At 31.5% G+C, this 15,766-nt stretch overlaps 1 protein-coding gene and 1 pseudogene across 1 annotated transcript; both read right to left on the minus strand.

Annotated features, from left to right (window-relative positions):
• Positions 1 to 1,595: 1,595 nt before the first annotated feature.
• Positions 1,596 to 3,555, minus strand: LOC112696999 (H/ACA ribonucleoprotein complex subunit 1-like protein 2). Its single transcript, XM_025749969.3, has 4 exons — positions 3,244 to 3,555; positions 2,817 to 2,965; positions 2,592 to 2,707; positions 1,596 to 1,909 (listed from the first exon to the last, which is right to left on the minus strand). The coding sequence occupies exons 1-4, from the start codon at positions 3,389 to 3,391 to the stop codon at positions 1,738 to 1,740; spliced, it is 585 nt and encodes a 194-aa protein (XP_025605754.1). The 5' UTR covers positions 3,392 to 3,555; the 3' UTR covers positions 1,596 to 1,737.
• A 4,119-nt stretch (positions 3,556 to 7,674) lies between these two features.
• LOC112697001 (casein kinase 1-like protein HD16) lies at positions 7,675 to 14,498 on the minus strand (annotated as a pseudogene).
• Between the last annotated feature and the right edge of the window lie 1,268 nt (positions 14,499 to 15,766).

Consider the following 15,766-nt stretch of genomic DNA (forward strand, 5'->3'; position numbering starts at 1 on the left):
AAAACACGGGCGATCCAAGAACCTCCAACAAGCGTGAAAAAATTCTCAAACTGAAATTTAAAGAAGAGAAACCTTGAAATGTAAAAGAAGTTATGAAGAATTTTTTAGAGAGAATGAAGAAGGCAACAATACAGAAGAAAAAGCGAAAAAAGAAGAAAGAGGAAGAGTTTGGGTATTTATAACATACTAGGGACAAAGGAGTAATTTCATGTCCTTCATTTATGATGTGCATGGTTACCAAGGTAACCATAGAATAACGTGTGTAGGACTACGAAAAGACATAACGCCTATAATTTTAAAACACGTCGAGTACCCGACTTGGCCCAAAAAAGACGGTGTGTCTGACCCGATGTGCTAACTCACAAGAAACCAGTCTGATCTACAAATACTCAAGTCTAACCTCATAAAACTTGGGCTCAAGCAGGGACACTATTCATATCCTGACCCAAAAATATAGCCAGGCCCAAAACGAATAATGGTCCAATTAAGATATGCTACTTTCACCACATCTACCCAACCTCATAGAGGTCGGACGCGACGACAATAGTTCAACCCTACTTATCTAAATAAATAACTAACTCCTAAATCTCATTGGTTTAGAAGAAAAATCTCAACAAATTCCCTAAAAAAAGAGAATGATTATCCACGATGGAACTATACTAAAAGGTTGTTATCTATTCTACTATAAATACACTGACATCCTCAGATTTATTCAGGACCCTATCTACTAAAAACTTTGCTAATTTAAGTACAGAAATCGTCTAAACCTCATATTCAGGCCCAAAAGTAACCCAATCGTCTAAACCTCATATTCAGGCCCAAAAGTAACCCAATTTCAGATAATCCTCAAAAACAATATTTTTAATTATTAATTTTATATGTAAATAATTTTTAAATAAAATAAAAAAAATGAATTAATTATCAGTGTGTGTACAATATTGTTTGAATCGATTTAAAAAAAAATCAATATAATATATTGTAATTTAGATTGACTTCCATCGATTTTATTTTTTAATCTAATCCAAACAGTTGCAATTTATATTGTATCTATCTGATTTATTTTTAAAACTATTCTAATTTAAACTATTGTGATTTCAATAAAAATATAAAATTTAGATAAAATATAAACCGATCGAATCTAATTTGATTTTGATTTCTTAAAAGAGCAAACTTTAGCAATTATTTTTATAGAATTATATTTATCCAAAAATTAATTCTTTTAATAGAAACATCATTTTAAAAATTTATTGAATTTAGAGACATTCTTAAAAAACATAAAATAAATAAAAAAAAACTTTCAAAAAAATCAAATCAAAACTTTTTGATAATTATATAAAGGATTTTTTTTAATTGAAAAATACTTATTTTCTCCAAAAAACAAGCCAAAGGATCCCCATAGGACTATAAGTTATTGCCTCATCCACTTTTCATACAGTAGAAACCAATCCTAGTGTTAACTCATACCCAAAATCTATTCATCCAAATAATACAACCCAAAATGGCTCTAAACATCTTTTTACTTTTGGACTTTATTATGTACAACTACTATCGACTGAAAGCTTCAAATAACATATATTCAGCTAGCAATTAGGATATAAATTTTGAAAATCAGAATGCAATGGAACCACTTAATCCATAACAAAACATTTGGTCAATTTAATGTTTCTCCAGAGCAAAATGATTGAAGCACAAGAATAAAAACATAATACAAAATTAGTAACATAATACAATATTCGTCTAAAATCTACCTCCCCTTCCCCTGAAACCACCTCTTCCCCTAGGAGGTCCACCTCTACCACCACCCCTTGGGCCACCCCTTCCACGAAAGCCACCACCTCCACGAAAGCCACCGCCTCTGCCTCCACCACGACCTCCTCCACCTCCACCTCTACCACCCTGTGATTGCCCCCTGCAACAATAATCAGCCAATCATGTCAATACCCTTAAAAGTCAACATCATAGAAAAAGCTGGAATATATGATTTAATGTCCTGATATTAACAAAACAGCCAACAATGGATAGTTTTTATTTGGTGACCTAGTATAAGAAAGCCGACCACAACGATCCAATTGCAGGACGGATAAAAAGGGAGAAAATGTTAGGGCTAAAGCAAAGGCCAACAAATAAAGTTCGGCATTCATCAATAACAACTACAGACTTCCTTGAAAGCACCCTTGTATTTGGCTATAAGGAACCACTCTGGGAGCTCAGTTGTCAAAAGCAACACTACAGTTAATATATGCCAACCAAAGGTACAATGATGATCTCACCCGAAAACAATGTACAATGATGGTTTGATAATTCTTTAACAAAACATTTTGATAGAAAATGTTTTAAAGCATGTAACAACTCTTGGGAATCCTTTACACAACAAATATACAAGGTATAAGCACAATAAAAAGTTCCTATAATAATAGCTTTTCCAATTTACAATGAAAATGCATACTCGGAGGAGTATTGATGCACATAAGAATAACATAAGAAGAAATTCACAACACTATTCACAAAGTTATAGCAGAAAAATGTTGAAGCAATCCACAATCATATTTAAAGGTTAAAATTTTGAGCAATGAGCAGCAGCAAGAACATACTTTGGCTGTGGGAGAAATCTTGCAAGAGGCAAAAGTTTCCTCGGGTCAATGTAAAACTTGTCACCAGCTGCATACGAAGTAGCAACAATCCCTTCCATCATTTTGATTGAAAAGTACTGCAAATTCACAAGCAAAGCAAGAAAAAGCACATCAAAACCAATCACATAACAGACACAAAAAAGGCATCAACATACGACAGCTTTAGAAAATGAGAGAGAAACTCACAGATTCATTAATGGGGCCAAATATTTCATCAACTTTCCCAATCTGAGTCATGTTTTGCAAGTATATAGGAGCATTAAAAAAGGGAATCTTCTCGTTCGTTAGTTTTGTCACTGCATCACCCTCACAAGCATGCATAAATGTTGAAACCTCTGCACTCAAACATATCAAAAGAAACTCGTTCAAAAGCCACATAGTCGACCTTAACAGATTCTAGAAACATGATAAAGAAAAAAAGAAATTATATCAGTTATCAATTATAGATAAAGTTGTGTTCTATCCCAACAGATTCTTGAAACCCACACAGCACGAGAAGTTTTTCCATCTTCAAACGCCATTTCTAAATAAACTCAACAGAGATCCTAGAATTTATTTAAAGGATAAATTAAATTAAATTAAATTAAAATGTTTCATGAAGTCACGAACAGACCTACGACTTCAGTGGGAGGACCTTCGTCACGAAACCCGCCGCCACCACGGCCGCCAAAACCTCTTCCGCCTCCGCCTCTGCCTCGTCCTCCTCCGTCACGGCCACCTCGAAAACCGCCTCCTCTCCCGCCACCTCTCGGGGGTCTCATTGTCTTGGAATGTAGGAGAATGTGGTTGTAGCTCCCAAGCTCCAACAATGACTGATAAATGCAGCGTTTAGGGTTTTAGAGTTTGCAGGACCCATAATTAGGGTTTTGACGAGTGCCGTGTTTGGGACCAACTATTACCAACGAGTTTGGGCCAGTGTTTGGATTATGACTATTGCAACAGTGGACCCAATTAAAAGTAGAGGTTCGGTCAATTCTTCTCAATTTATAAATTTGGGTACAAGGTCACAACCATGGGTCTTGGGCCAATAACCTGCATGATATTTAAAACCAATGGGCCACATTTCTCTAGTTGGATAACAAATTTCACCGGTTTACTGTTGTAGATTGTGTGTGTTTGTTATCGTTATAATCTATTTAACCACGCACACTTTTTTTTATTTGTCGTGTTTGTGTGTCCGATACATTTTGAACACAATATTTATCGATATTCATCTCACATATATCTTTTATATCCAACTATATCTTAAAAAAATAAAAAGAATTTCTTTGAACATATCGAGACATACCTAAATGCCATCATATATCAGCATATCTAACATTATTCTTAACAAATATTCTTAAAATAAGTTTAAAAATAGTATATATTATTAATTATTAAAACAAAAAATGTTTTAAATATTTTATATAATTAAAAAAATATTAAAAATAATTAAAAAAATAATTTATATTTAATATTAATAAAATATTAAAATATCATTATAATTTATTTAAAAAATATTTTATATCTTATATATATGTCGTGTTTCCGTGTCTTACAAAAATTTTAAATTTGTAGTATCTCATGTCATGTGTCTCGTATTTATGTTAGTGTCTATACATCATAGATTATAATACTTAAGATTAGAGACTGTCTAATCTATTTTATTAAAAAATTATTTTTATTTGTTTAAATAATTAATTCACTCATATATTTAAAAAAATATCAAAAATTAAAATTTTATTTTATATATATAGTAATTTATTAGTTAACAATAAATTTTTATAATAAATTAGTCTCCAAACTGTAGAGTTAGATATATAATTTGTAAGGATAATGGATATCACCGTGTTACTTTATGTATCCTATGTAAAATTATTTTGTTTATGTTCAGCTCAATGGAAACATATTTTTATGGTTGTAGCCAATTATGGACTTATCTTGATAAGGGAAGTCATAGCAAAACCCAACTAGGGAAATAAAGGGGTCTTTAGTATAACAGAGTGACCCTCCTATACACAACGGCGGAGTTTAGTGTGGACAACATGGCCCCAAAAATTTTATAAAAGCTTTAATAATAAGATTATACAAAATATGATTAGAATTCAGTCGGCTAAAGTTATATATATGATACTAGGTATAAAGTGTAATATATTCAAGCCTTAACTCTTTTTTTTTTTCAAATTAATTAGACTAATGCACTAACTAAAATGGAACTTTTGTAAAGTAATCGATACAATAAAATTCATCATCCTAAACATTATAATAATTAATTTATCTTTTTAATGCTATTTTATGTGTTATTGGTTTTATTTTGTTTTTTTTTACAGAAAAATATTAAGATATTTTTTAAATATTGGTGTAGACTAATAAAAAAATTTTACAATTTACAATTTTTGAAATTTCAATCTTTTAAAGTAAAGTCTAAGTAATTATATTTTTCCATATCATTTTAAGAAATTGAATATATCTAATTAATTTGGTATTATTTTATGATTTGTTAGATTTCTAATCAATTCTTTTAAAAAATATATATTCAATATTCATTAAATATTATCACTTTTAATATCTATCATTTTAAGTATAAAAGGTTTAGTTTTTTATTTAATTATTGAATATTTTAAATTATTTAAGATTTAAATAATATTATTTTAAAATATTTATCCATAAAATTATTTATTTATTATCATCTGAATGACAAACTCTAAACAAAATTATATTAATAAATTTTATTTTTATATAAATGTTATTGTGTATTTTTTTATGTTAAAGGTTTGATCCCTTTAAAATTTTTTTATGTTATTGAGCTTGGGCTAGGACTTGAACTAGGGTCTAGGCCTAGGATTAGGGTTTTTTTTTTTCAAAAATTTAATTGTATTTTTAAATTTTCGTAAATTTAAATGTTTGCGAAATAAAAAAGTTAAAAAGATATATTTTTTGTTTAAAAAATTTAAGTATAATTCGGTTCAGATTATGTAAACCGATTGTATTTAAGTCTGATAATTATAATATGGACAATAACATTTATTGTTGTTATAATAAACCGATTTTGTTCTAATTTATTAAAAAATAAATTATTAACTGGTTTAATAACCCATCCAATAGCAACGTGACACACGTAATGTCTTTAAAAAAAGACATTTCTAATGTCTTTATCAGAGTGATCACTGATTCATATTCGTAAACTTATCCTTGTGACGGTTTTCTTTTTAATAGCATTTAGTGTCTACTTATAAATATTCTCTTCCATAGAAAATGATAGAATTTCTCTATATAAATAAATAATGCTAAGTGATAAAACTCTTTTGTAATCAAGATAATAGAATAAAGTTTTAAAATGGACTTTAAAAAAACGTTTATTTTTATAAATATTGATAAAACTTTAGTATAACATTCAGTTATTAGATTTTATGATATTTTTAAGATTTTAGAATGGGACAATATGTCATTTGCATAAGGCGTATTGTCAATACGCAAAAGGCATATTGTCCTTCTCTCATAATTTAAAAAACATCATAAAATCTAATAAATGAGTGTTACACCAAAATTTCTTCCATATCCAAAAAAATTATCCTTAAAATGTTTAAAATGAGTCATGTACTTTAAATAGTTTTCTGAAATTGCACAATGTGACCCAGCTTAATCAAGACTTGTTTAATGTCATTAGAATTAGAACAGAATTGAGTCGAAGTGAGTTGAGCTAAACCAAACTCAAGCTCAACTCACAAAAATTGAGCTTACATCACAATTCAACTCATTAACAATTGCAAAAACTCACGAGTTAGCTCAAATTACAGGAACATAATTTATAATTCTATATCAATAAACTATAAATATATATATATATATAATATATATATATATGTTAAAAAAATAATTTTATATATTATTTATCTATTAGTTATAAATTTTTTTATTTATCTCCTACATCAAAATTATATATAAAAAATTACTATAAAATTTTAAATAATTAAAAACATTAATATATATATAAAATTACATATTATTATTTTATATATACACACACACAAATACATACATATAATATTAAAATTATAACATTTAATTTATACTTAATATATATATATATATATATATATACACCAACTCACGAATTAATGAGTTGAGTTTATCCAAACTCAAGCTCCACTCACATAATTCATGAGCTCAATTCTAATCTCAAGTTTGGGCTCACGAATTCATCCTGATGATAAGGACAACTAGTATCAAGTATTATACTATGATTTGGCTATATGTAATGGATTGATGATATGTTGATAAAAGAGGACAACTAGTATCAAGTATTACACTATGATTTGGCTATATGTAATGGATTGATGATATGTTGATAAAAGAGTCGTAACATGTTGATAGTGACATGTTGATATGGACGATAGTGTCATGCATCACAATATTATTTTTCTACGTATCGTAACATAATTTTTCAATATGTCATCCACTATAACAACATTGTAAGTGAACATATTAGTCCCCGACTTTGCATTAAATGAATTATTTTAGTTCTTAACATTGAATGTTGTGAACAAATTCATCCTTAAATTTGTTTTTTTTTTATCTTTTGCTTTATAAATTCAAAATTCTCAATATTTCAAATGCTTTTATAAATGTTTTAAATTTTTTTTTTGTTCACAAATTTTTTTTGCAATTTAATATCGATAATTTTTGTAATGTATAAGTATGATATTTTAATAAAAAAATTATATGATTAATTAGAAAATGAAATTTTTTTCCCAAAATATGTCTATTCTATGTAAATAAAAAATTCATTTAAAACGTTACTTGTTTATATCTTACTGAAAAAATATAAAATATTTTGCCCTTGTCAACCATGTTGCCAAAGTTTGGTTGGAGGTTGAGGTAAATGAGCAGGGAGTTGGATAGCAAGGGAGGAAAGTGGGAAGTTGTCTCTTTCTTGGGTGGTCTACGACTAATAATGCGTGCTTCTTATTCTCTTAAGTCTTAACCATGTGAACCCATCTGATTATAGATAATTAGTATCGGGTATAGTGGATGCTAACAACCATCATTGTACCGTAGAACTCCCTTGTTTAAATGCTTATGATGATGATCTTCGTAAAAATTTATATCATTACATACAAAATCGCAATTTGTTTAAAAACACAACCATGAAAACATGGCCAAAATAGGCATCAGCCCTTGTATTACACAAGTTAATACTTCTTTCAACAAATCGTTGCTATCCGTTGGCTCGGGTTGATTGGGAACTTGCTCCACAGAATAACCGGTTTCTGTTTCTCGCTTACCATTTGTTTTACAATTATAATGAAAATATTAAGTGGAAGGCATATTGCATTTAAGAAACAGGCATGGGGGCAAAAAGGCAAACCAACCCGTTCCAACCTAATAATCATTGAAATGCTTCATCATTAAAATTTTGCCTCATTTTTCAAATGGTGGCAAACTTTCAATCCTGAAGCTAGCAAACTGTCCGCCCGTAACAGATTGAAGCAATGTACAGATTCTTGGACCATTTTTCCTGCAAAAAACATCAAACTATTAGTATCCTGTGCGGAAAAAACAATTGAGAAATAGCAGCAGTGGCAAACCACAAAAGACTATAAATGAATTTAGCCATCCTAGAATGGAATAAATGCCAACCATGATATAATAACAGCCTAATACAACACAAGAAACTCGTACCTTTACATGCGTGCTAGGGAAGGCAGAGGTACGCAAAGTCTCTTGAGTTTCATCAAGCAATTTTCGCTTTGGAATGCTAAGTATGAAAGCAGCCTGATCAGCAGTAGCAGCCATGGATGTAATCCGGTAACCACTCTCCCATCGACGATGTATTCCCTCGCTCGGATACAAAAAGTCGAGCTCCACAACCTTTCATCATTAAATGAAAAGTAATAACAATTATCAAGGTGGGTTAAAGTATTCATACATAATAAAGTATCAAAGGTCAAAAACGGTTTAGATACCTGATCAGAATATCCCGCATTCCTGGACATGACAACACCCCAGCGATTGCCAGCAGTAGTCATAGAGGTAACATGGAATCCTTCTTTCCACTTCTTGTTTATCCATTTAAAAGGAAATGATTCGCTAACTTTATATGACTGCTGTGTGTAGGGAGTCCCTGCAAAGCAACGATCAACTATGAGATATTAAAATAACTCATCATCTACTTCAATATCAACAACTATCTCAACTCAGAAGCTAAATAAGGCAAAAGAAAAGCAATTTTGCTGATAAAATATTCTGATATGTTCTTTTGTTAACTTCTATAACAAAATAAGTTGTTTCAAAGGAAATATTGTTAGAATCCAAGATCGCATATACAAGCTGAAGTTTAAACCGGTTCTGAAAATGACCAAGGTCAGCATTTTATGTTGTGCACTTGGAAATTTGACATGCTTTCTCAGACGCAAATTAAATAGCATTGCAACAATAATATGCTAACAAACTAATTAGAATCTAGATAAAAGACCAATACTTAAAAGGTACAGAAAAAGGACATAAATTACATAAAATCAGTAAGGAAAAAAGGTAAAAAGGAGGGTGGAAAATGATGAATCAGTGATAACTTGATCAAAAAATAATAATGGTCTCTATAATTCAACCCCGTGTCTTTTCTATACAAGTTAATAAAAAGTGTAAAAGAATTGAGTAGTGGAGTAGCTCAAATTAAAACATCATATAAAATGTAAGACTAAAACCTTTGGACATGACAACCAAAGAACTTCCATTAACTGCACCAGCTATTGAACTGATATAGTAATTTTTCTCCCATTGCTCCATAATCCAATCCTGAGAGATCATCAAAACATCAATCATTGCACTAATACATATTTGCTAAACAGAATGAAAGTTATAAACCTGAGAAGAAAGAAATATACCTTATGGAGGAAGGCTGGTGACAACTCATATACCTGAGAAGAAAAACCCGTTCCTGCATCCATAATTAGGGCCCACAGATTCGCTGAAGAGGCAACACAGCTTATATACAACCCATCCTCAATACCCTTGTCCACATGCTGCCGGAGCCTAGTGTCTGCTACATTATAGTGATATCTGCGACCAAAGATGTTATTTAAGAAAAGGCCGAAATGCTTAATGCATATAATAAGCAATCAAGTTTATGCATGCATAGTCCTTTCAAGACAGTGCATCAAGCACTAGAAATTACAAAGAATTCTTACTTTGTTTGAATGACCATTACATATGATAACTACAATTGCATCAAAAGGATTTGAGAAAGATTGCAAGTGCCATTACAAATTCGCAATCACATAAATCAAAAACAGCTTTTACAAGTACAAAGAAGATTTAATCGTTTTTTTTTATAAAATCATATTAACTTATGATTATGAGAATCCCGAGCAGGGGGGACTTTTGAATCTATTTTTATAAAATTTGCTTACGATTATTATTGTTAAACAAGAGGCTTATAGAATTTTCTGATAACCATATTAGGTTAGACTTCTATGCTGTCTTAAGAAATGATAACTTGGTATGTCCTTACTTTTCCTATCCTTCTGTTTTATTTTTGTTTTGGAGGAGGTGAACATTAGCAATGCCACTGCTTCCCATTATCAGGTAAAGCAGGACATTTAGCAAGATTCACAAAGGAATTTGAGCCTCAACATGCTCAATATAAGGCTGACTTGCTGTGGCTTTGCATATCAGTTACAATATACATCAACATTTGGGAGAAGACTGCAGCCAATAGTCAGGAAAGCTAGAAATACTATGAGCAACAAACATATACTTTTCCGTGTTAAAAGAAGGAGCAACTCAATTATTGAGCAAAAGCACTCATCTGCTCCACCATTTGTGGGGAAAAAGAATCATGTTCAGCAAATGATATAGAACGTATTATCAACAATTTGCAAGACTGAGGAGGGTATATTGATTACCTCTGCTTCATGGGACGGCGTGCATTATACACTGATATCCACTGCGTTGCAGGACTACCTAGTCGTACTTTCTTCTTAGGCTGCTCATCTTCTTCCAGATTTATAAGCATCCTTCCTCGTTTTTGACCGACCTATTTATATTAAGGGTTTGGCGTTTAGGCACAGAAATTAGTAAACAAAATAAAATATATATATATATATAATAATTTAGCAAAGTAAAAGAATAGAAACTATCAAAAGACAACCTTAAGAGCACCATCAATTCGGATAGGTCTCAATGGAGTGCATGGTTCAATTAAGCTATCAAAAAGTGATATAAGCTTGGAATAATTTGGCTCCTCATCGAATCTCATGTTCGTAACAGCCTCAAGGAACTGTTTAAATGGAGGAGGACAAAAGCAGCACATCAACTCGGGAGAAGTGGCCATCTTTTTCTTACAAACAAGAAAGCTTTTATTGTCACCCTGCAAATTAAGGGGAAAGATAAATAGATTATATATCATGTAAAACTTCTAAACAGGAAACAAGAAATAAAGATAGAGCGAAAAAATGCACCTGATAACCCTGCCATGGTAGTCTCCCTTTTATGAGAAATATTAACGTGTATGCAAGGGACTCAAGATCATCCCTTCGGCTTCCAGTCCTACCTAAATGTGCATGTACACTTGCATACCTTATTGTTCCCCTGAAGGAATAGGATATTATCAACACTGAGAAGAATAATATAATCATGCGAAATTCACAACATTCAAACATTGACGAACCTAAATATATCAGGTCTCTGATCATAATCAACATGTAGACCAGACGATGCATCCTTCCATCTCGATGCTGAAGACATTACAAGATACAAACATTATTATAAATACCATATAGCCAATGTAAATAAAAGCTAGGAAAAATGTTCCAGCATAAAGTAAAACTGAAGCCATCTGATTTTGAAGGAAGACATACCCAAACCAAGATCAATGAGATATAACTTCTTATCATCAGCCGTTCCCGGTTGACCAAGCAAAAAGTTTTCTGGTTACATCTCCATGCACAAAGCTGATTCAAATAAATGAGACTCGTTTAAAAAAAATCAATTTAGGCTTGATAAGACTTAAAAAACCAACTTTTACCCTTTTAAATGGAGCTTCTCAAGGATTGATATTGCCTCCACTGCAATGCAAGCAACCATACTTGGTGACATCCTGTCCAGATGCTGAAGGGTTAGTGGGACCAAAATGGAAATGGAAAGTGTTAATAAATTAACCTAATAAGGTAACTAAGGGAGAATTCAAATCTCACGATTGGCCAAGAGAGTTCCATACATCCCAAAGACTGGGCCCAAGCATGTCCATGACCTGAAATATTTTATTTCCCTTTAGACAACAGATAGAAAATCAACATATGCTGATGTGACGTTTTGAACCATGTCTCACCAGAATATAAAAATCTCCTTGTCTACCCTTGTAATGAACCCAGGGAATGCCATAACAACCATTCAGAGTACTGCTCAATACCAAAAATACCGAGAGAATTAGCTAGTGTCTTGAGAAATGTCCCTTCATAAGCGTGTTTAGAAAAGAGGACAGATAACTTACCTGTAGACTTGCCATTCATAAGGAGGCCCATAATTGCAGCCTTTACTGTTTCTGTGCTCAAACTTTAATGCAACCTGTAAACAGAGTTAAATAGTTATATAATGAAAACATGCCAATGTATCATCCCATGTAGGATTTATTAGTATTTCAGTAAATCCTTAAAAAGAGATTGAATTTTTAACATCACCTCAATTGCATCAGGACCAGTTCGATCAGAACCACCACTCATCCTTCTGCCAACATAAACTTGGCCAAAACCACCCTTACCCAATTTCCTTTCTATCTTGTAAACAGGAGAGTTACCAACTTGTACCTGTATCACCAAAAGAATAACCAACTCATGAGGTAACAAGAAATTAAGAACAAACCTTCACTGCATGCTTGAATAAGCATGACAAGGACCAGTATAAAAATATATAATAAATTTTGTTCTAAAAATATCAAAATTCTACAACTATCTCATATTTCCGAAACAAAACAATAAACATCAGTTTAAGACATTAACAAAAACAGAAAAGCCTGTAATAAATGCATTAAATAAACAATTATTATATTCAGCAAATCTAAGAAGCTAACAAAATAAGCCATCATTACCAGATAACTGCATCATAAAATCATCCAAAATAAACTAAATATATTTGGAAATTTAGTAAATCAGTATTAAAAGAGACAATATCCAAAATGGGAGATACCCTCTCAGGGACAGGGGTGGTGCTTGCTTCTTCCTCAGCTCCTCCAGCCACCTTGTCTGCACTTCCACCCTCCATCACAATATTATTATTGGCCACTACCTCTACCTGATTGTAAACAGGTTCGGGAGCCCTTAAACCAACAGGTTCTGGAAGGGCTTCACAAGGTTCAGGGTCTAGATCAATCAATCTTGCTCCACGGCCTCTACCAGCTGCAGTTCGCCTTGTGGGTACAGCTGGTGATGGCCCTTTGCCTACAGCTGTAGCATTACCCCCTCTTCCTCTTCCACCTCCAACTCTCCTCCTAGTTCTGTTCTGAGCAGGTTGTACCCAATTTTCTCCTTGATCAACGGGTAGTGGACCAGGCTGAAGATCACCAAGCCGTTTCGACCTTCTAGCTCCACTTCTCAACTCTGGCATCGTCTCCCCATTCAAATCATAGAACACTTCATTCGCCCCAATTCTGCAAAAGTCCTCTGCAATTAAAAAATAAATAAATAAATAAAATCAGTAGAAAAATGAGTTCCAAGCATTCACTCAGTAACCTTTTCAGTAGCAAGAAGAGAGCATGGAAGATGAACTGAAAATATCTATCTATATCTGCAGCATAATTTGAAAAAGTAGGGTGGAAAATATCTATGGAGCTTGCCACACCTTGCCCGCAGATAACAGCATAAAGAAAGTAGCATACTGAAAAGGCAGTAGATACCAAGAAAAAGGTTCTACTTTCAGCAAAATATACTCCACAATCCAACAAGAAAAGGAATGTCTCTAAAAGCATAAAATGCAACCAGTCGCTTTCAGCATTCCAAATTTAACACACAGTACTTCTTATATCACCATTTGTCGGTCAATAATTTAAACTATATTACACAAAACCAGAATAAAATACATACATAAACAGAAGCCAAACAAGTTATTAGCTTCAAGTTTCACCATCTAAACAGATTACACACAACTCCAAACCTACAAATTTTCGCCGATTGCTTCGACTAAACCAAACAACACAAAAACGAACCTAAAACAAATAAAAATAAAAAGTTCCTTTTTTTTTTCCTTTCAAAAACAGATTGAGTACTCCATGAAGAAAACCAATCGTGAACCGATCATGAAAACAATATTTTTCAAAAAAATATCCACACGCAAAAAAAGAAAAAAGTTAAACAAAATCACAAAACCGACCATCAAGTTTGCTCAACACTATCACCAGTCACGAAACGATCAAAGAAGAATTTTTCCATAAAATAAATAAATGTTAAATGAACAATCCAAACGTTTAAAAAAAATTGAAAAACTAAAAACTAAAAAACTCACAGATCGATCCGGTAAGCTGCAAAAAGAAGAGGATCGGGTGGCGATTCACGAACAAAAGGGAGAAGAGAGCGATCGAAGTGGGATCGCGAAAGAATCAGTGAAGGAAACGCGAGGAATGCGGAATGCAAGGCAGTGAAAAAGGCAAAGGACAACAACAATAAGAAGAAGCTATTGTATTAACATAACAATCATCGTCACCAAAATCGAAGATGAATTTGTTTAGGGTTCGCAAGAGAAGAAGAAGAAGAAGAGAGGTTAGAGAGTATGGTATTATTATTAGGTGGAAGATGATAGATAGAGAAGATATGGGGTTACCCCTCTTTGGTTTTTGTTGTTGATGTATTGTTCCTGCTTCTTCCTTCTTTTCTTTTTTTTTTTTTCTCTTTTTTGGTGCCTAGAAAAATATTAATATTAATACTTTAATATAGTCACCAAAAAAAAAAATACTTTAATATTATATTAATATTAATTAATTACTTATAAAAGATGGTTTTGGGATGGAGAATGTGGCAATGGCGATTGGCTAGTGAAGTTTGTTGCTTGTTGTTTGTTGTTTGTTTGTGTTGTGGGTGTGTATTGTTGTATGTCCTATATCTGACATCTTATTTCTTTTTTATTTATCCATGTATTTCTTATACATAATTGTGAATGAATATATAGTTACAATCGTCCCTATGTGATTTGTAACTGTTGATCTAGAAGATTTTTCTTTTTATTAACGTTGAATTGTTGATCCAAAAGAATAAAATCTTACAAAATTACAAAAATATATGTATATAAAAAAATTAATCTTTATATATTTATATACATCATTATTTAATATATTTTTTATGTATATTTTATAAAATAATTGGTTTAATGACTAATATTTTATAAAGCATGGTCATAAAAATTAATGCAAGTATATTTGGATAAGATCTTTTTATTTAACGTGTTTTTTTTTTACTTATATAACGTGTATTATATATATATATATATATATATATATATATATATATATATATATATATATATATGTGCGCGCGCGTGGGGTGTGTTTTTTATTTTTTTAATATTTTAATTATTCTATTTTTATCTTAAAATATTTAAAATGACATTAATATTATTCTACTATTAAATTTCTCATTAACAATTAACAGAATTAATGTATTATATATTACTAATAATATTTTTATTAAAAATATACTTGTTCAGTCTCTTTTCTCCTATTTTCACCTTCTCAACCATCTCAAATTCTATTCATCTATTTCTTTCTTCCTCTTTCTTTTACACTATTAATTTTTTAAAAGAAGTTTGAGTCGAAAAATAGAATTTAGAATTATTGAGAGGATAAATGTGAGAAAATGGGATTTGCTCTAATGAAAAACCAGAGACAAAATATTTGTAAATGGATAAGAGGATTGAAATTTCTTGATGGTTACGTCTCTAACTTGAGCACGTGTGCAAATGTCTCATAGGGTAGGCTTGTTGGATTGAAGAGTCATGATTGTCACGTTTTCATGAAGTCTTTGCTTCCTGTCGCGTTCAGAGAACTTACAACCAACATCTGGAAATCCCTTATAGAAATAAGTGAGTTCTTTAAGGAGTTATATATCACGAAACTTAGCATTAATGATCTCACAATCATGGACAACAATATTCTCATCATACTTTGTAAGTTAGAG

This window comes from Arachis hypogaea, chromosome 6 (genome assembly GCF_003086295.3).
Source record: "Arachis hypogaea cultivar Tifrunner chromosome 6, arahy.Tifrunner.gnm2.J5K5, whole genome shotgun sequence".
Classification (NCBI taxonomy): domain Eukaryota; kingdom Viridiplantae; phylum Streptophyta; class Magnoliopsida; order Fabales; family Fabaceae; genus Arachis; species Arachis hypogaea.

Coding starts and splice junctions, on each gene's coding strand:
- LOC112696999 (XM_025749969.3), bottom strand. CDS start 3,391: ATGAGACCCCCGAGAGGTGGCGGGAGAGGAGGCGGTTTTCGAGGTGGC. Junction 2,966..3,243: donor TCCTCCCACTGAAGTCGTAG/GTCTGTTCGTGA, acceptor GTTTGAGTGCAG/AGGTTTCAACATTTATGCAT. Junction 2,708..2,816: donor TTGGCCCCATTAATGAATCT/GTGAGTTTCTCT, acceptor GTGAATTTGCAG/TACTTTTCAATCAAAATGAT.